Source organism: Xyrauchen texanus, chromosome 25 (assembly GCF_025860055.1).
Source record: "Xyrauchen texanus isolate HMW12.3.18 chromosome 25, RBS_HiC_50CHRs, whole genome shotgun sequence".
NCBI lineage: Eukaryota > Metazoa > Chordata > Actinopteri > Cypriniformes > Catostomidae > Xyrauchen > Xyrauchen texanus.
The window spans coordinates 25727515-25748251 of NC_068300.1; the positions used below are offsets into that span (position 1 = coordinate 25727515).

The following is a 20737-nucleotide window of genomic DNA, read 5'->3' on the forward strand; positions in this document are numbered from 1 at the left end:
CTAAATGAGCTCAAATTAAAGTTTACATGCACACCAATACACTGATTACTCCAAAAATGTTTAAGAGTTAAAAACACTGAAAACTTGATTGGAATTAATCTTAAGTTCGGTCAAAATGCCTCAACTTTGACCAAATGAATATGATAAAAAACATTTTTAGGTTTTTATTATATTTGTTTAGATTTATGGAATGTCAAAGTTTTTGCTACACCTATTATGTTCGATTCCAATCTGACCCGGGGGTAAATACTGGTTTTCAATGCAGCTGTGAAACATCTCTTGAGTCAAGAGTGTCACAAGAGATCTCTCTCTCTCTCTCTCTTTCTCTCTCTTTAAGAGATAATAAGCATTATTGTTACTTTTACTTTATCAAAATCAGCAAAGATTTAGACAAAAAAGACATGTGAATAAAAATATGAAGGCGATCATTTTAGGTGACCATTTTTCAAGGTCTTTTACTTCCAGAAGTACAGAACGTTCACTGGGAGGCAGTAGACATCTAATATACAGTGCATCCGAAAAGTATTCACAGCGCTTCACTTTTTCCACATTTTGTTGTTACAGCCTTATTCCAAAATGTATTAAATTAATTATTTTCCTCAAAATTCTACAAACAATACCCCATAATGACAACATGAAAGAAGTTTGTTTGAAATCTTTGCAAATTTATTACAAAATAAAAAATCACATGTACATAAGTATTCACAGCCTTTGCCATGACACTCAAAATTGAGCTCAGGTGCATCCTGTTGCCACTGATCATCCTTGAGATGGTTCAACAACTTGATTGGAGTCCACCTGTGGTAAATCCAGTTGATTGGACATGATTTGGAAGGGCACACACTTGTCTAAGGCTGTAACATAACAAAATGTGGAAAAAGTGAAGCGCTGTGAATACTTTCCCGATGCACTGTATTGCATACAAGAGGGTTTCAGTAAAATACTTATGGGGTGGCTGTGGCTCAGGTGGTAGAGCAGGTTGGCCACTAATCGCAGGGTTGGCGGTTACTGGCCCACACGATTTCACATAACGAAGTGTCCTTGGGCAAGACACTGAACCCCAAGTTGCTCCCAATGGCAGGCTAGTGCCTTGCTTGGCAGCTCTGCCGTCATTGGTGTGTGAGTGTGTGTGTGTGTGTGTGTGTGTGTGAATGGGTGAATGAGTCACAGTGTAAAGTGCTTTGAAAACCGATAAGGTTAAAAAAGCACTATATAAGAGCAGACCATTTACCATTTATGATGAATATGAGCTTTTAGAAAATAGTTTATGAAATATGATACGCACAGCTTTATAGGGTTAATATTTGCAGATATTAGACACAGACCTGCACATACTGCCTGTGGCAGGGCAGAGGGCGGGGCCGGGGGCGGGTGGTGATTCTACACACCCGGTCCCTTATCAGGTTAATCAAGCCTCCGAGAGGGATAAAGGCCGACTGCGGAAGATGGTGCAGAAGAGAGAGATCGTTTACAGGCATGTCCATCATGTGTGTATGTTGGTTTGTTTCAGTTCTTAATTAAACTATTATTTATATTATTAAGCCAGCTCTCGCCTCCTCCTTTCCCTTAATCCCTTTACACTCGTGCCGAAACCCGGGAAGGAGGAGGAATCCGGTGGAGTGTTTAACAACGATATTAAAAATGTTCAGTATAACGCTCGATAGTTTCATTTAAATGCATTCAAATGTAAATAGACATGAAGTTTGGTTGCATGAACAACCCTCAAGCATGTGCCGTCCCTGGATCATATGGCTTTATAAAGGAGCGTGCTACGAGTGACAAGCAAACAGCCAATAACAAGTTGCATTGCTGTGGGGTTCAGTTGTGCCATCGCCATGTGACATCAGAACACACGAACACATGCGAAAATGACTGCCGTGCCTGCCGGTGATGAGGAGATTATGAATAAAAAAGGGATATATCAGCTCGACAGTGTTGCAGTTTTTTGGTTTCTTTCCATCTGACCAACATCAGAGCACCGTTGTGTGTAAACCAACATCAGAACACCGTTGTGTGTAAACCAACATCAGAACACCGTTGTGTGTAAGCTTTGAAAAAAAAAAAAAGAAAACGTCCCGGCCAATTACAGAAACACAAGCAACTAATTATTTCATCACTTTAACCGCTTCCACCATTTGGAATATGCAGCATGTCGTCCGCCACAACCTACATTTACCTCGCCACATCAAACAACCCACAAGCAGTCCACGATGGTGAGGTACTCGGCAACAATGCCTTATGAGAAATCCTATAAACGATTTTTGTAACATTTTATTTATTAAGTTCAATAGTTTCTTTAACACTTATGTATTTAATCTTCATATAAGATATAAGAAAGAAGATATTTGTTTACATTTTATTTAGTTTTTGACTGTTAAATCTAAAATAATTTTTTGTTTGCATTAATAGAGTGAGTAATTTACAAATACAGTGGTTAAATTCAAACCTTTTTTCTACTGGTGTTTGTTTAAAAAAGGTTATTAAAATGTATCAATAATTATTGATACCAAATGAAATGAAACATTATACCATGATACATTTTTTAGCTGTATCGCCCAGCCCTACCTTGCACCGATAAAGGAACTATGTTCATTGCATTTGCATGACCACCACGTTGTCAGCTTATAAGCATAGCCGGTGAAGAATGTGCATTCAAACGTGCTTATAATGTTATATGTGTGTGACTCTAAAAGAGACTTGTGAGTGAACTGAATGTATCTTAATTTTTTAAACGATGTGTCCAGGAGGTATTTGTTGTGTCTATGTGTGTGAATGTGTTTGTGCACATGGGTGCAGATGAGCATGTGGAGTGGTCTCTGTGGGGTCTTGTTTTGGCAGGTTTGTCCTCTTTTTAACCTCTCTGCACTGTGAGACATCCTGCTCACGTCAGACACAAAGATCAGCTGCCCTCTCACTCTTTTAGAAGTCATTAAATCTCCTCTACCTAAACACACACACACAAGTGTTTACTTAGCTATTTAAATGAGGACATACCATGGACTTTTACTGTTTTTATAAAACCTCAAGTGAGGATGTCCTCTGATGTTCCCAAAGGGAGGCTTTGTCAGATTTATCTTACTTCTGGGAGCATTTGTCGCTAGACTATTGTACACTCAATTCTATTTTCTCAAGCACAGAGTGGTGCAATCTCGATGGAATATGCTGTTTTTGTCTGCATACTATGAACTATGCAAACCAAGAGGCCAAACCACCTTGAAAACTTTGCATGCTTATTAAATTGTTAGAAAGCATGATATAATGAGGTGAACTGAGTAAAATAGGGAGCAACAATGATAATATTTTCCCTCTGGACTCTCATGATTCTTCACCTGCACCGTTACACAGTTTTGTCTCAATGGTTAGACTTATTGATTTGACAACACAGAGAATAATTCATACAGAGCTTCGTTTCATCTTTCTCCCTCACTTTTGCTCAAAGGTCTACTCACATTTGTTTCGCTTGTCTTACTTTAGATACAAAGTGAGAATTTAAAAGTTTTGCAAAACTGCCAGTGGGGATCATTTGCCCAGCGAAAACATCGAAGTTAAGAAACATAATTCTGTTATTTATTTATTTGCTGGACCACAAATAGAACCGCACCAGAATCACATTAAGGCTGCATATGAGGAATGAGCCCGGATCACAGAGTGCTCATTTACTTTAGATTTAGTTTGGGATGCGCCCCACAAGGTCTATCACTGAGCACAGACACTCAATCACAAATCACCCTGATTGCACCATGCTGTCTCCCCAAAATAAGATCCCCGCTGCATGTGCTAATACTGTTACCTCTGGTGCAGGCAGGAGCGCTGTGTGAACTAATTCAAATGTGAAGGAAAATGAACATTCTCTGAGAGAGTTTAAAGCTGTGAGAAAGTTTATTTGGCTGGTGTTGTCTTCATTAAGGTGAATGAAATTCACCTGTCGCTAGAAGTGACTTAAAGGTTTAGAATAGCATTCGGTTTGCTTATCGTCAAGCCCAGATAGAATCTGCAGACTTGTTTGTGTATTTTCTTTATTATTTTTGGGGTGAAATTTGTAGGATTAAATATTGTAAAAAGGAGCTGAAAGTACTACACTCTTCTTATACACTGGCAGCCAAAAGTTTGGAATGATGTACAAATTTTGCTGTTTCGGAAGTAAATTGGTACTATAATTCACCAAAGTAGCATTCAACTGATCACAAAATATAGTCAGGACAATACTGATGTAAAAAAACAGCACCATCACTATTTGAAAAAAGTCATTTTTTATCTTATCTAGACAGACCCCATTTCCAGCAGCCATCACTCCAACAATTATCCTTGAGTAATCATGCTAAATTGCTAATTTGGTTCTAGAAAATCACTTGCCAGAATATAAAACACAGTTGAAAGCTATTTGGTTCGTTAAATGAAGCTTAACATTGTCTTTGTGTTTGTTTTTGAGTTGCCACAGTATGCAATAGACTTGCATGTCTTAAGGTCAACAATGGCAACAAAGAAACATCTTTCTCTAGAAACTTGTCAGTCAATAATTGTTATGAGGAATGAAGGCTATGCATTGCTTGAAAAGGTTTCATACATAGGTGTACTCTACAGTCTTCAAAGACAAAGGACAACTGGCTCTAACAAGGACAGAAAGAGATGTAGAAGACCAGATGTACAACTAAACAAGAGGATAAGTACATCAGAGTCTCTAAAATAGACGCCTCACATGTCCTCAGCTGACAACTTCATTGAATTCTACCCACTCGACACCAGTTTTATGTACAACAGTAAAGAGAAGACTCAGGGGTGCAGGCCTTATGGGAAGAATTGCAAAGAAAAAGCCACATTTGAAACAGAAAAAGAAAAGTTTAGAGTGGGTAAAGAAACAGACATTGGACAACAGATAATTGGAAGAGTGTTATGGGTCTTAATCCCATTGAGCTTTTGTGGGATCAGCTAGAGTGTAAGCTGTGTGAAAAGTCACATCTATGGCAAGTGCAACAGGAAGAGGGTGAAATGTCACCTGAGTATCTGGACAAACTGACAGCTAGAATGCCAAAGATCTGCAAAGCTGTCATTGCTGCACGTGGAGTAATTTTTGATGAGAACTCTTTGAAGTAGTTTAAGAAGTTCTGAACATTTTCTTCAAATTACTTGTAATAGTAATTGTAGTAAATGTTATTAATGTCCTAACTATATTTTGAGATCAGTTGAATGCCACTTTGGTGAATAAAAGTTCACATTTATTTCCATAAAAGCAAAATCTGTACAATATTTCCAAACTTTTAATCAAATTAGCAAAAATATTCAATTAACAATCATTGAAGGGGTGGGAGGATGTGCAGAACTTTGTCAATCAGTAAAAAAAATCATACACTTTAAAAGCTTGATTTCAGTCAGACTACTGTACATTTTTCAAATGTCATGCATATGCTTTAGTCCAAATGAAATCACACTATTTTCGTAAAATGTTTAGAAGTCAGACTAACAGACCTAGATAGTGCAATTGCAGCTCAGCTTCATCCATCATACCTACACGTAAAATGGATCAAAACTGGATGTGATGTTTTGTATATGTATGCTCGGAAAGACAGAGGTGACATGCAACGTGTATTACAGGCACTATCTACCATCAAATGTTCGATTGTACTTTTGCTGCATTCCATTCAAAGTTGGATGTGGGATATTCCTTCTTGATACTGTAGATCCGATCTCTGACAATAAAGGCATTCCAATGTCAGATGCTCGGAGCATGACATGTCAGGAAACAAAACTGCAATGCTCCTGTTATCTTAGCTCAGCAGGTGTCACCAGAGACATCTCCTAGCAACCCAATTGATATACAATGCTGCAACGCTAGCATTTGTTCTACAGGTGTACGATTATCAAAAGAGATTAAAACTTACCAAGTTTTGTACACAAGTTTTGAGTCCCTGCAAACATTTGTTAAACAAGCTTTAATATCATGCAATGTTGAAAATTGGCTCATTGATCAATATTATGAAATAAAAGTTAATGTTTATCAATAACTTTTTGCATCTTCCTGGGTGCTGACATGTTTGTGTGATATCACGCGCTTGCGTATCGGCGAAATTGGAGTTAAAGTTTTCCACACAATTTTCCAAGATCGAACTCTGAATTCAAGTGGCGTCCCATTGCAATCTTCCTTGTAGGAAGTTAGAAATTCAGAATTTTCAAGTTGAATGGAATGCAGCTTTTGTCGTGTAAAACTCAAACAGAGAGATAAAGAGTGTTGCGCAATTACACAAAAACCTGTTGAAGTTTGACATACTGAATGACAGGTGTTTCAGTTCATCAGAAATCTGTGAAGTTTTTCAGGAGCAGATTCCATGTGGCCTGCTAATCAGAGATGGAAATCAACTAAATAGGACAGATTAGCATCTCACATTCTTTCAAACAGTTATAAACATGGGCAAAAGTAAAGTGTATATTTAGTGTGTGATTAGTCAAATTGGTTCAAAATGTTATGTGAGTCCATGAGCAAAGATTTGCTAACCTAACAGATAGCTCTCACCAGGTATTATAGCCCTCCTTGGTTCATATAAACAGCAATATTGTTGAAAGTGGCAGAGATTGGCCACATTGTTTACATTCCTCAGGGAAAACAACCTATGAATATCTTTCTTGTAGTTGTCTCTGCACATTCATCTGGGAAAAGTATTTTTACTTTAAAAAAATCTTCTGTACTAACACACATTGCCATATTTTTAAACTTATGCTGTATTATTCAAGCACTCTGTTTTTTGTTTCCTGATTCACTGGCAGTAAATATAATTATTTTGGATAGTTTGCATTTATGTGTGTATGTTTCACACACAAGTGTGTATTCATGGCTGGCTACAGAGCAGATGTCTATCTTCAAATCTGTCTGTGTTCGGGTTTGGACCAATACCAGCCACTCTTTAGTGTGTGAGTGTGTACTCCCTGCTGGAAAAAGAAACAGCTTAAATTAACCCCTCTGAAGTTTTACTGGTCTTAAAGGTGCTATATGTAATATTTTTACTGTGCTTAATCATAAAATGACCATAATATGTCATTAGAGAATTAGGAAACATGCTAAGTTGAAATACCGGCTTCTACAATAACAATGCTACATCCAGTATATTCTACTTTGTAGTTTCTTTTCATTTAAGTTTCCATACCGGGCTATTAGAATATCTGTTTATGTTTTGGCCTGCGTAATACCGCCCACTGCCCACTCCCCAATAGTGTTTCGCCACTGCCGGGTTGCCAGATTTGAACTAGTTTGCAGGCAAAAAACAGTGTGTGCTGCAGTCATGGAAGCCAGCAAATGAACTGGATCAGCGATAAGAGATTCCACCCGACCTAAAAAACCTCGTCATCCGTCTAAAAACCACCATGACCAGAGACGTAGTAAAACAAGGATAAATATTGGAAGATGGCCTTTGGAAGATCGAGACAGCTTTAAACCCAGAAATCCTTTAAAATGGATGCTGAGTTGGGTAATTCAGGCAACCCATTTCAAACGCTTGTTGTCAATCTTACATATAGCACCTTTAACTGGCTTAGGATAGTCTCCCAGTCTGGCCATGCTGGTCTACTATTAGTTGGTCTCCTAGCCTGCCCATGCTTGTCTGCAGCTGGTCTAGCAAGTCTCCTTGCCTGGCCAAGCTGGTCTTGAGCTAGTGTAGTTGGTCTCCTAACCTGGCCATGCTGGATCACTTTGATGGATATGAGTTGTTAAATTGCCCATTCTCCCAGTCACAGAGCTCTTTCTCACTCACATGCACATTCAAGCACACATATATTACATATTACAGTGACTTGCTGACCTGCAGATTTATTTTCCGCAGATCCCTCAGGTATGCTCATGGTTTTTATAGGGATGTTGATTGGTTCGTTGTTCCGTTTGGTGGGATTGCATTCTCACTTCAAGCAAACTGCTCCAGAGTTTGTTTGCAATAGGACCAAGACTACCTCGCCTAGGTGGTCTCGGACCGATTGTTTTGGTGCAGGTCTGAGTGTAATTGCTGTGTACATACAGTATTTGCCTTAATGAACCAAACTATGTGAGAAAACACACTAGATTCTGAAACAAATGTTCCAAACAAGCCAGGTGTGAAAATGCCCTTAGCCTGGCCAAGCTGTTCTTCAGCTGGTCTCCTAACCTTGCTGGTCTTTAGCTGGTTTAAGCTGTTGTTGTTGTTTTTCAGCAGGTCCATCACTCTATCTTCCACCTTCACATATCTCTCTTCAATTCGCTTATTAATTTGCCTGTTCTCCTCTGCTACTTTTTCACAATTTTGACCGTAGTGGCATTAATGATTGAAGGCAAAACGGCTGAAAGAATTCAAATAAGTTAATTAGGGAAAGGGCAGAAAAAGTCAGGAAAACAAACTCACTTTAAATGGGCTGCTGTAACCTCACTGGCACATAGTTTTTTTATATGCTGCCCATTTCACGACACTTTTTCCTCTGTTACTATGACACTCTCTTGTCATTGCATTTACATGTCCTGTCTTCTCTTTCACATTATTCCTCAAACAGGTTCTCTTCCTTCTGCGTTTGTTTTCTTTTGTGTGTGTTTTTCTCTGACTCTGTTCTTTTTCCCAGAGGGCTCTTAGTAATGCCAGTGCTGGGAGTAGATCCGTCACTTTGTGAATGCATAGAAAAGAGAAGAAAGTGTGAGTGAAGGAATGCGGGAAAGATATAAAAAAGTCGTGCCTGGAAATGTGACAGCATTTGTTGGGTTCTGAACTCTCATATACATACGCTCTGTAAAACAAACCTACACTTTCCACTTAATAAATTGTTTTTCAGAGAGATTTAGGATCTTGTGCAGTTTTATTGGTTGTACAGTAAGTACCTCAGTCAGGCTAGACAGACATGTTTAATTTGACATGAACAAAAACAAAGCTGTGAGGAATAGAAAGTAGATTTTGTTCAATATGCCATGCACAGTAAAGTTGAAAATGTTTACTTTAATCAGTTATTGTAGATGTAACCATATTAATTTTATTGGTTACCAGATAAAACATTTTGACAGTGTAAAGACTTGTTCACACAAGCAGCAACATTGTCCCTGTTGTTGTTAGTCCCTGTACTGTTAAGTTACTAGTGGGCATTCCTACTGCTGTTGCTTTAACTTTAATGGTGGACTGCACAACTGGCCATAGCTTTAGAAATCTAATCACAGATAAGATGACATTCTTTCATGTTGTTGCGTTGTGTCGTGACCGGGGCTTGAGTCATGACTAGTTTTCATAAATTTTTCTTGGGTTTCTTTGTGTAATTTGTGGTAAAAAAAAATTTCATTATTTTATCAGCTGAATGATCACTATCCATATAGAGCAGTACTACATATTGAACTAACTGTACTTCTGTCCATCACAGCCTTATTTTCATTTAAGTCATATAAGATATGGCACCTACTCCGACACTGTTACATTTTGCCCAGGATTTTGCAGTCTGAGACAAATTTCAAGAATTGTAAAAAAAATTATAATTTCATAGTGAAAAATCTGAAGTCTTTGATAGCATAGTGTGAAATGTTCACCAGTGGCTAAATAATTGCCTTTGCGATGAATCTTAGCTTCTAGTGAAGTTCTGGCAGTGCCCGAAATTTTGTATCACGGTCGCACAGTGTGACTAATCCTGTGATGTCCAGATGAGATAAAACCCAGCTGGGATGATTGGGACCAAAGTCTTGGCTACGATGTATATCATACAGTCTTGCAAAATCTTTCACAGTGTGGATACCTTTGGATAACAGCATCTGTTAAATTAATAAATGTAAATGTGTGTCTTTGTGCATTTGTATGTGCATTATGTTTTATGTATATGTGCTGTTATATGCAGACTTGTGTGTGACTGCGTGTGTGTGTGTGTGTGTGTGTGTGTGTGTGTGTGTGTATATGCTTGCGTGTGTGTGTGTGAGCATGTATTTATCACTTTGTGGGGACCAAATGTCCCCATAAGGATAGTAAAACCCGAAATGTTTGACCTTGTGGGGACATTTTGTCGGTCCCCATGAGGAAAACAGCTTATAAATCATACTAAATTATGTTTTTTGAAAATGTAAAAATGCAGAAAGTTTTCTGTGAGGGTTAGGTTTAGGGGTAGGGTTAGGTTTAGAGGATAGAATATAAAGTTTGTACAGTATAAAAACCATTATGTCTATGGAAAGTCCCCATAAAACATGGAAACACAACGTGTGTGTGTGTGTGTGTGTGTGTGTGTGTGTGTGTGTGTGTGTGTGTGTGTGTGTGTGTGTGTGTGTGTGTGTGTGTGTGTGTGTGTGTGTGTGTGTGTCAGAGACCCAATAATGGAATTGGCTGTCAGCTTGTCTGAGGAGATCAAAGTGTTGTCAGTGAGCCGTGACATGTGGTAATCTCATACATACTGACTCCCAGCAGGGACAGACGCGACACACTTACTGAGTCCTATCAGAGAGGCACCACCCACCCACACTCACTCACACTCCTGTCCCTCCAGCTCAATCTTTCCAAACACTCCTCTAATCCTCTTCTCACTTTCCCTGTGTCCGACAGGTGGGCGTCAGGGCAAGCTGCCAGTTACCGCATTTGAGGCCTTTGACCTAGAGATGAAGAGCTGGACACGGTACCCGTGTATCCCCAGCCGCAGAGCCTTCTCCTGCTGTGCTGCCACCGACAGGGCGTTCTTCAGCCTGGGCGGTCTCCAGCAACCCGGACCCCACAACTTCTACTCCAGACCTCACTTCGTCTCCACTGTGGAGGAATTCGATTATGAGCAGGGTGAGCGTATTGAACACTCACTCGCAACAATTTCTCTCGCCTTCTTCCTAAATCAATTTAAACAAAGCCTTATTGACAAAACAATACACAAAATAAATGTGAATGTTGGAATGTCAGCTCAAAGCCATTTTTCATTGTTGGAGTAATAAATATAACTGCAAATGGAATTTCTAATTCTAATCATGATTTAGAATCAATCCAAATGTGATCAAACAAGATGAGTACACTGAAATTAAACACACACACACACACACACACACACACACATGTTGTGTTTCCATGTTTTATGGGGACTTTCCATAGACATAATGGTTTTTATACTGTACAAACTTTATATTCTATCCCCTAAACCTAACCCTACCCCTAAACCTAACCCTCACAGAAAACTTTCTGCATTTTTACATTTTCAAAAAACATAATTTAGTGTGATTTATAAGCTGTTTTCCTCATGGGGACCGACAAAATGTCCCCACAAGGTCAAAAATTTCGGGTTTTACTATCCTTATGGGGACATTTGGTCCCCACAAAGTGACAAATACACGCTCACACACACACACAGACACACACACAAATCAGTTTATCCAGCGGAATCTAAATGGGTTCTAAGAGGATACTTGGTTGATCCCACTTAGGATTGGTTCCAAATTATGATCAAAATTTCCATTAGCATTCCTCCAGCAAAAACAGTGAGATATGATGCAATGGCAAGATGTATGTCTGATGTAAATTAAGAAGCAATTTAAGAGAAATAATTTAAGGAATATCTTACCCTCTTGATTTTCTTTCTTATGTGAAACACAAAAATATAATTTTTAATGAATATCCTGGTTTGTCTTTTCAATACAATAGCAGTTGATAGTGAATCACTTTAAAGCTTAAAAAACACCCAAAATATCATATGCACAATCAAAAGCACTTTGAGAGAAGCTTGTTAACAGTGGCTAGCATGTTCAGAGCTTAAAATCTGCCCTGCACTCATGAACTTCCAATGGCGTTCAGGATTTTTACTAAAAAGTTAGCTACATTTCAGATTGTTTCTCCCCACAGCCATCGTATGCCTTTGGAATAAAACACAAGATGTAAAGCCGTGGCCAAAAGTAGTGGCAGTGACATCAATTTTGTGTTTCGCACATTTTTTTGCTTCATTTGTTGTGGTGTTGATTCACATTGTGTCTAGATTATTGTGTAGAGTGATCAGGTGCATTTTAAAAAATTGCAAAAAAGCTAAATTGGCCAAAAAAACTTTATCACAAAACCCAAATTTCACAGTTTTTTTTGGCTCTGGCACAAAATGACAAGCCAACATAATTTCACTAATCATATCAGCAGCACCTGGGAAAGTGTGAACGAGTACTAGTCAGGTGAAATCTCACTATCATTCTGATTGGATTATAAGAGCAGACTGATTGCTATCAAAGGAGGGAAGAAGTGCTTCCAATCATTGTGTTCTTGTTAGCAATAGATACTTCTAAAGAAAGACGTGCAACCATCATCACTTTGCATCAAAATGGCCTCACATGCAAGGAAATTGCTGCAAAGAATATTGCACCTGAAAGAACCATTTACCGGATCGTCAAGAACTTCAAGAAGAGAGGTTCAACTGCAGTGAAGAATGCTTCAGGACGTCCCAGAGTGTCCAGCAATCACTAGGACTGTCTCCTCCTGAGGAGTCAGCTATGGAATCATGTCACCACCAGTGCAGAGATTGCTCAATATTGGCAGCAGGTTATTGTGAGTGCATCTGATGCGTAGTAAGGCGACGACTTTTGGACAATGGCCTGGTGTCAAGAAAGGCGGCAAAGAAGCCACTTCTTTCCATGAAAAACATCAAGGACTGACTGGAATTCTGCAGGAAGTACAAGGATTGGACATCAGAAGACCGGTCAAAGTTATTTTCTCTGATAAAGCCCCCTTCCGACTGTTTGGGACATCTGGAAAATCGATAGTCCGGAGAAGAAAAGGTGAGTCCTGTGTCATGCCAACAGTGAAGCATCCCGAGACCATCCATGTGTGGGGTTGCTTTTCAGCCAAGGGAGTGGGCTCTCTCACAATTCTGCCCAAAAACACTGCCATGAAGAAAGAATGGTGTCAAAATGTCCTGCAAGAGCAACTTCTCCCAACGATACAGGAGTAATTTTGTGATGATCCGTGCATTTTCATTACATTGAAATTTTGGATCCGTGACTAGGCAACTCCCCGGATCTTAATCCTCAAAAGGCAAGTGGACAAGCAGAATCCCACAAATTGTGATCAAATCCAAGCACTAAGTCAAGAATGGATCGTCATCAGTCAGGATTTGGCATAGAAGCTGATATCCAGCATGCCAGAGTGAATTGCAGAGGTTATGAAGAACAAGGGTCAACACTGTAAATATTGACTCTTTGTATATATTGAATGTTTTTGCCAATAAAAGCCTTTAAAACTTGTGAAATGCTTATCATTGTTTTCCAGTATAAGCATGTATTCCATAGAAACATGTGAAAAAATAATCTACAAATACTGAAGCAGCAAACTTTGCAAAACACAAAATTTATGTCACTGCCAATACTTTTGGCCACGGCTGCATAGACTACTGTGACAGGGCGGAGGACTGGGCCGGGTCGTGATTTTACACACCTGGTCCCTTAGCAGGCTAATTAAGAATCCGAGAGGGATAAAGGTCGACTGCGGATGGTGGTGAGAGAGAGAGAGAGATTTTTATAGGCTCTAAGGCAAGTCTGTATGAAATACCATTGTATTGAAAGATGGTCCAGAATATTTATTTAAATTTTTCCTTTTGTGTTCCACATTAGAAAATGAACACAAATAAATAAGAACAGAATTTTTCTTGTTTGGTGACTAATCTCCTATAAAGCAGCACAAAGGCTAGAACATGTCCTGTGTGAATGCCCACCAGTCTACCTTGGGCAAACTCAATTTAAAAATGGATTCCTGCAGACTGTTGGACCGAGATGCAATTATGTGTGATTAATTTGAATTATTAATCAACATACAATGTAATTTACTCAATTAATTGTTCCATTGATTGACAGCCCTAATGTTAATGCTTAAATTATATTTGTCAATAAATCACAATATTTGACTTATGTCAAATAGTTATATTTGTGATCAATTATATACAAATATTATCTTGTGCATTACCAAAAGGGCCCTCTGAGCATCTCTGGTGCACACAGTTTGGGGATCTTAATCACTTGTGCATAGCTACTAAATTTCTCTCTCTCTCTCTCTCTCTCTCTCTCTCTCTCTCTCTCTCTCTCTCTCGCTCTCGCTCTCGCTCTCGCTCTCACACACACACACACACACACACACACACACACGCCATCTCTGTTGCTATGGTTGAGAGCTAAACCTCCTCTCTCTGACAGCTCAGCTTCAATGTTTTCAGCCTCAACATGTGACAGGCAGGGAAAGATTTATATGTTGTTGTGTACAGCACTAGAGGGTGCAAATATATTTGTTTCTCTTTATCTCTCAATTTCGCTGCTTGATAACAGGAGCATTTCTCCAGTATAACAACATTCACTCCTAAGTGATCACTTTAAATGTGTGGCCTTGTGAAAATGCTTAGTCAGTCCACTGGCTTTATTAAATGCTTATTTTTAATCCATCTCCTGTGTTTGTGTAAATTAACAGAGGCACATTGTCAATGTATTCACCTCCTCCTGAGCACTGTAAGCAATGATGCAGTGTACAGAGAATTCAGCAATAGCTAGTGAACATTATTCTGACTGGCCAAGTTGTGAGAGAGTTTATGAGCCATTGAAAATGTTCTGTCTCCCTGCATGGAAATTAAATGTACTGCAGTAGACATAAAATGTTTGCCGTTCCTTAAGTTGTGATCATTTCTATGGTGGGTCTGAGGAGATCAAAGTGTTATCTATGAGCCGTGACATGTGGTAATCTCATACACACTGACTCCCAGCATGTAACATAATTAGTGTTAAAATACTTTCTTCTATCCCTGCATAATATGCAGAGACAACTATAGGTAAGCCATTCACAGGTTAAGTTTCTCGAAAACTGTTTGTTTTAAGGGTCCCGTTTAGAGCCGCCCCCAACAACGTTACTCAACATATGGTGTTGGGGACAGGACTATATGACTGTTTAAACAACTACCGATGAGGGGTGTATTCAGAAATCTGATTTGAAAACATAGTTTATTTTTGCAATTCCGTTTGGTGGCGCTAGTGGCGCAGAAATTACATACTTCAGCTTTAAATACACTGACCCTTTTGAACACTTAAGTCAACTCTTAAAAATTTATGAATTTCATTCCATCGTTAACAAAATATCACAGATAGGGGTGTTCAATTTTGAGTTTTTTGGAGTCGACTCCAATTCCCGACTCCAGCCGTTGGAGTCGATGGAATCGACTCTTCGACTCCATTTATTTTCAATAAGGATAGTTTCAAAATTCAGGACCATCACCAGGGATGGCCAATAGTGGGCAGTACATTCCCAAGTGACATATTTTCACCACTCAAAATTGCTTGTCAGGCATAAAATTATAAAACTCATAGTTTAATTTTCACTTGTATATAGCTCGCTCAATCCACTTCTTATTTTGTCCAATTGCCACTCTGTGATAAAGTTTTTCTGTAAATGCTGTTCGGTTTCTCCTACCAAATCCAAACACTAACATTAGTGGGACAGGAGAAGCTTACTTTAGTCTAGATGGCTTCCATGCCGATGGAAAAACAAAATGCACATATTTTCTTGCTCGATTCACCATAATAACTATTAATAGGCATATTATGGAGACGTAATATAATAAAATAAAAAATAGTTAATTTGGATCATTGTTTTTAAATGAAACCTACAGTATGTTGCGTGAAATAATTTTTTTTTATGGAACGTATTTTGAAAATTTTTAAACGCCAGCTTTTTAAACTCAACAGTTTCGACCACAATGGATTAAATAGCAGTGGGTTTAATTAAGATATACTGGTGTAGTTATTGCTTTGATAAAATATTAGTAGCTTGCCTGTAAGTTAATATTGTTTCCAATTCTAAATGTTCTGGTGATGACCCTGCGAAGATTACAGTCTTTAATAGCATTAGACATTGCATACCTTAAAATAACTGGTAACAATGTCATTCCCTAGTTGCTGCTCATATCCACTTTTAAGAGGGAAAATAAAAAGAAACAGGATGGGTTGGAAAATTTTCATTTTCATATAGAAACTAGACACATTGGGAGAATCCACTTCTCCAACCTCTGTCCCTTGCATTGATGTAATACTACACAAACTTCAGAAAGGTTAAAATCAGACACACGCTCTCTCTCTTTTGCATGCACATTATCTCTCACTTAAATGCACATGACGAATGAGGTAGTGTCCCACCAACCAACAGGTGTTTGTAGGTGATGTGATAGGTTTTTAAGAACGGCAATTCATTATTTTGAGCCAATCACAACGTCCTGTTCATAAAGTTACGGAGTTGAACAAAAGAATAAATTCCTGTATCAGGAATCAAGTCAGCTCCCCATCATTAATCACAGACCTATAAATTGAAGAAAGAGGGATCTATAAAATAAAAAATGCTAGAACCTTTCTCAGAACTAACTTCCCTTTTCTGACCTTTTCTAGCTCTTTTTTTGTCATCTGAACTTTAACTTTGAAGCTACAGGTGTGATGTGATTTTAGTGTGTGTATGAATTCAGTTCCCCTCAAGTTCACACAGGTGTTTTAGCAGATTATCCACAGGTGTAGTTCATCACAATAACTGCACAGTTGACAACCAGAAAGTGTCCACATGCTTTTGTCTTAATTTGTAACTGTATAAGCATTATATTTACATTTATTCATTTAGCAGATGCTTTTATCCACAACGAATAACAAATGAGGAATACAGCTAAAGTAATTAATCTTAACGAGACAATAAGATGATAAGTGCTGCAGTACAATGTTTCAAATTCCTCAGAGAAGTATAAGTAGGCAGGAAGGTGAGGTTTTTAATTGTTTATATATATATATAGAGAGAGAGAGAGAGAGAGAGAGAGAAAGAAGACAGTGTGTAAAATTGGGTCAAGTGCACACAAAGAGATGCGTCTTTGGATGTTTTGTAAAAGTAGTTTGAGAATCAGCTGCTCTGTTTGAGTTTGGAAGCTCATTCCACCAGCAAGGAACAGTGGAAGTGAAAGTCTGAGAAAGTGATTTTGGGATGAGGTCCCATTCACCAGCTGATCATAGGATTCTGCAGGGCACATAGACTTGAAGTAGTGAGTTTAGATACTTTAAGGGTGCGTGGAACCAGCAGCTGTTCTGTAAGTGAGAATCAATGCCTTGAAGTTGATGCGAGCAACCATTAGCAGCCAGTGAAGTTCAATGAACACAAGCGTGACATGTCCTGTCTTAAGCTCATTGAAAAACAAATGTGCCACTGTGTTCTGGATCAATTGCAGAGGTTTAATTGTGCATGCAGGAAGTCCTGCCAGAAGAACATTGCAGTAGTCCAATCTAGATGTGACAAGTGCTTGGACAAGAAATTGTGTAGCATGCTCAGAAAGGAAAAGTCTGATCTACCTATTGTTGTACTGCATAATCGGTATATAAATATGCATATATCTGCATAATCGGGCTTCCTTTGCGATGTGGTCCAATGGTCAAACTGATGGTCAAACACTACCCTGTATCTGTTTTATCATTTCAAACCTATCAAACTTATTTTTTGTTAAATGTGCTTGAAAACATTGCTTGTGTTGTATGTCTTTAAAATAAATGCACACTTGGTTTGATAGTTTGCACAATGACAGTGAATTCATGTCATTGCTGAAAATATTGATCTCACTGAACCTATTGATCACACTGATTCAACAGTCATATTGATCAAACATATTTGCTCTTCTGTGTTGGTTTTCTTGCCCTTTCTTTTTGGCATTGTATAAAAGTGTAATTCCCCGCCTTGTTTGAGCAATATTTTCCCCATCCCAGAGGTACCAACCAAGGAGCTTTTAATTGCACTAACAAAAATAAGAGCGCTCTGTCCCATCTTCACACAAATAGCAAAATCCCTACAGACCACAAGCCCTTATCACAAAAATACGTGTTGGTAGCTTTTTCCCTTCTGTTGCTTTCCCTCCTGTTGCAAATTCCCTTTACATTTGCTAGCTTGTGTGTGTGTGTGTGTGTGTGTGTGTGTGTGTGTGTGTGTGTGTGTGTGTGTGTGTGTGTGTGTGTGTGTGTGTGTGTGTGTGTGTGTGTTTAGATGGTTTATGAGGACATTTATTTATGTTACAAACTGGTAATTACAAGGGTATTATGCTATAAATGTGGTTTATGAGGACCTTTCTAGTGTCCCCATAATTCAAATCGGTTAAAAAAAAAACTAAACAATGATTTTTGATGTAAAAACTTGCAGAAAGTTTTTTGTGAGGATTAGGGTTAGGATTAGGGGATAGAATCTAGTTTGTACATTATAAAAATCTTTGTCTATGGAGAGTCCTCATAAGGATAGCCGCACCAGTGTGTGTGTGTGTGTGTGTGTGTGTGTGTGTGTGTGTGTGCGTGCGTGTGCGTGCGAGCACGTGGGTGTGTGTGTTTGTTTGTATGTGTTTGTACCAGTGCCAGTTGCTTTAAAGGTACTAGACTTCTTTAAAACTCAATTATTATAGTTTTTAATTGAGCTTTTATTCCTATTTTATTTTCAATTTGTCCTTTAATTTAGTTTAGTTTTCACTTTATTTTTTCATTCTTTTCTAGTTTCAGTGTTAGTATTTTAGGGCTGCCGCAGAGCCGTCTATAGTGTTATCTTTTGGCAATTTCATATTTAATGAGTGCAGGTTGTAAACATTTTCTAATCTAAAACTAAAATACATTTGTTTTAGTTAGATTTGGAGTCATGAAAATGTATTTTAGTTTAGTGTCAGTGTTTCTACTTAAGTTCGTTTTTATTTGTATTTCAATTAACAAAAAAATGTTTTGCTTCATTTTTCAATTCTTGGTCAGTTTTTGTTGTTAAAGGGATAGTTCAGACACAAATGAAAATGCTTATGACTTCTTTTTTCATGGAACAGAAAGATGTTAGGCAGAACAGTAGTCTCAGTCACCATTCACTTTCATTGTATCTTTTTTCACTCAATGAAAGTAAAAGGTGACTGAGACTAACATTTAGCCTTTGGTGTTACATGGAAGAAAGAGAATCATGCCATTTTGGAACACCATGAGGATGAGTAAATGTTTACAGAATTTTCATTTTTGGGTGAACTATCAATTTTATTTAATGTTACTGTTCTATTAGTAGTGTGAGAAGCACACATTTGTTGTCACTAAAGAATCATATTTCATATTTTGCCATTGATAAGTGACTGCTTCCCCACATTTGAAAAGCAGCCGTGTCCATTCTAAAAGGATAGAATGAGAAAAAGTCAATAAGAAGCTGAAAAGGTTCCTGGATGTTTAAACATCAAATAGCTATTTGGCTCCTATGTGCTTTTTAGTGATATATCTTTCTTTTAAAATAGAGAAGAATAGGAGGAGGGAAGATTGAAATGAATCATCTTCTATTGGGGATGCCAAGAGAGACACGACAAAGGAGAGAGGAAGAGTTGCGCAGGACAAGTTGTAACTTGCTCAATTTTTATGTTTTAATCAGATGCATTTGCGTGTGTGTGTGTGTGTGTGTGTGTGTGTATTTGTGGTGCTCCACTGGACCACTGCTTGCGATCATTAAGGACCTTCATGATGGTGAGCGGGCCTGGGTAAAACTACATGGTCAGGAGTCGGAGCCATTCCCTGTTCACCTGGGAGTGCGACAGGGATGTCCTCTGGCTCCCACATTATTTAATATCTATTTCGACCACGTGGTTCGTGAAGCCTTCGATGGCTGTACTGGAGGAATTTCCCTCTGGTATAGATATAATGGGAGGTTGATCGACGCCCGGGTGCGGTCAAGGGATAGCTCCCTATTGGTCAACCACATTATGTATGCTGATGATCTGGTAATTGCTGCTCACTCAGAGGAGGAATTGGGGGCGCTGCTGATGAACCTGAAGCTTGCCACCAAGAGATGGGGCCTTACCATCAGCCCAACCAAAACAAAGCACCTTCCTGGGTATTATGTACCATCAGACAATCCACCCCCACAGCTCCCAATTGGTGATGGGGCAGTTGTGGAGAGAGTGGAGTGTTTTCCATACCTGGGAAGTGTGCTTATGACCAGCTCCGGTTTGACAGCAGAGGTCTCAATCCGAATCAGTCGAGCGGCATTATCTTTTCATCGGCTGCGTAACGCTGTGTGGAAGCTACCCGGTTTGTCGCTCCGCACGAAGCTTCAGGTATTCTCAGCCACGGTCATTCCCTCCCTTCTCTATGCTTGCGAAACGTGGACCCCCCTAATGGAACATCATCGCCGATTAGAAACATTTAGGCTGGCCTGCCTAAGATCCATCTTGGGCTTAACCAGGCGGGATTGTGTGAGGAGCTCACAAATCTTTGAAAGATGTGGACAAAGTCCCATCGGTGAGCTCCTACGGCAGGCAAGGTTGCGTTGGCTGGGTCATGTAGCCCGCATGCCTGGCCACCGCATGCCTAAACAGTTTCTGTTCGGCCGGATAGAGGGAGCTAAGCGGGCACAGCACGGGCTGGAGAGGAGATGGAGTGATGTGGTACAGGAGGATGTGGAGCTGAGTGGACTTGCCCATGACTGGTACCAGCGGTGTCAAGATCGGCCTCTTTGGAGGAGGCTTGTGAAGGACGCTGCTGGCCAGTTGGAGGCAGTCGCCCTCCAACAACAACGGAGGCCAAAGGAGCGACGCTCACAACAACGAGCAGAGTGCAGGGTGGCTAAAGCACAGCAAGTTGGCACAGTAGGGGGCACAGGTGGTGCATCAGCCAGTCATCTCAGTCATTCGACCCATGTCACCTGTTGGATCTGTCCCGTGACCTCCTGCCAGCAGGCGTTCGACACTTCACGTGGCCTTAACGTGCACATAGCCAGTGGTGCACAGTGGTGGTGACGTGGTGACGTCACCACCACTTAGTGGCGAATGGCGGTTGCTGTTGTTG

The 20737-nt window shown here is 39.4% G+C and overlaps 1 protein-coding gene across 1 annotated transcript in view; it reads left to right on the forward strand.

Annotated features, from left to right (window-relative positions):
• The window catches only part of LOC127619378 (kelch domain-containing protein 8B-like), a 169979-nt gene that overhangs the window by 112855 nt on the left and 36387 nt on the right, over nucleotides 1-20737 (forward strand). The window contains exon 3 of the mRNA XM_052092277.1: nucleotides 10503-10727. Coding sequence (XP_051948237.1) covers nucleotides 10503-10727 — 225 coding nt within the window. The remainder of the gene's footprint in view (nucleotides 1-10502; nucleotides 10728-20737) is intronic.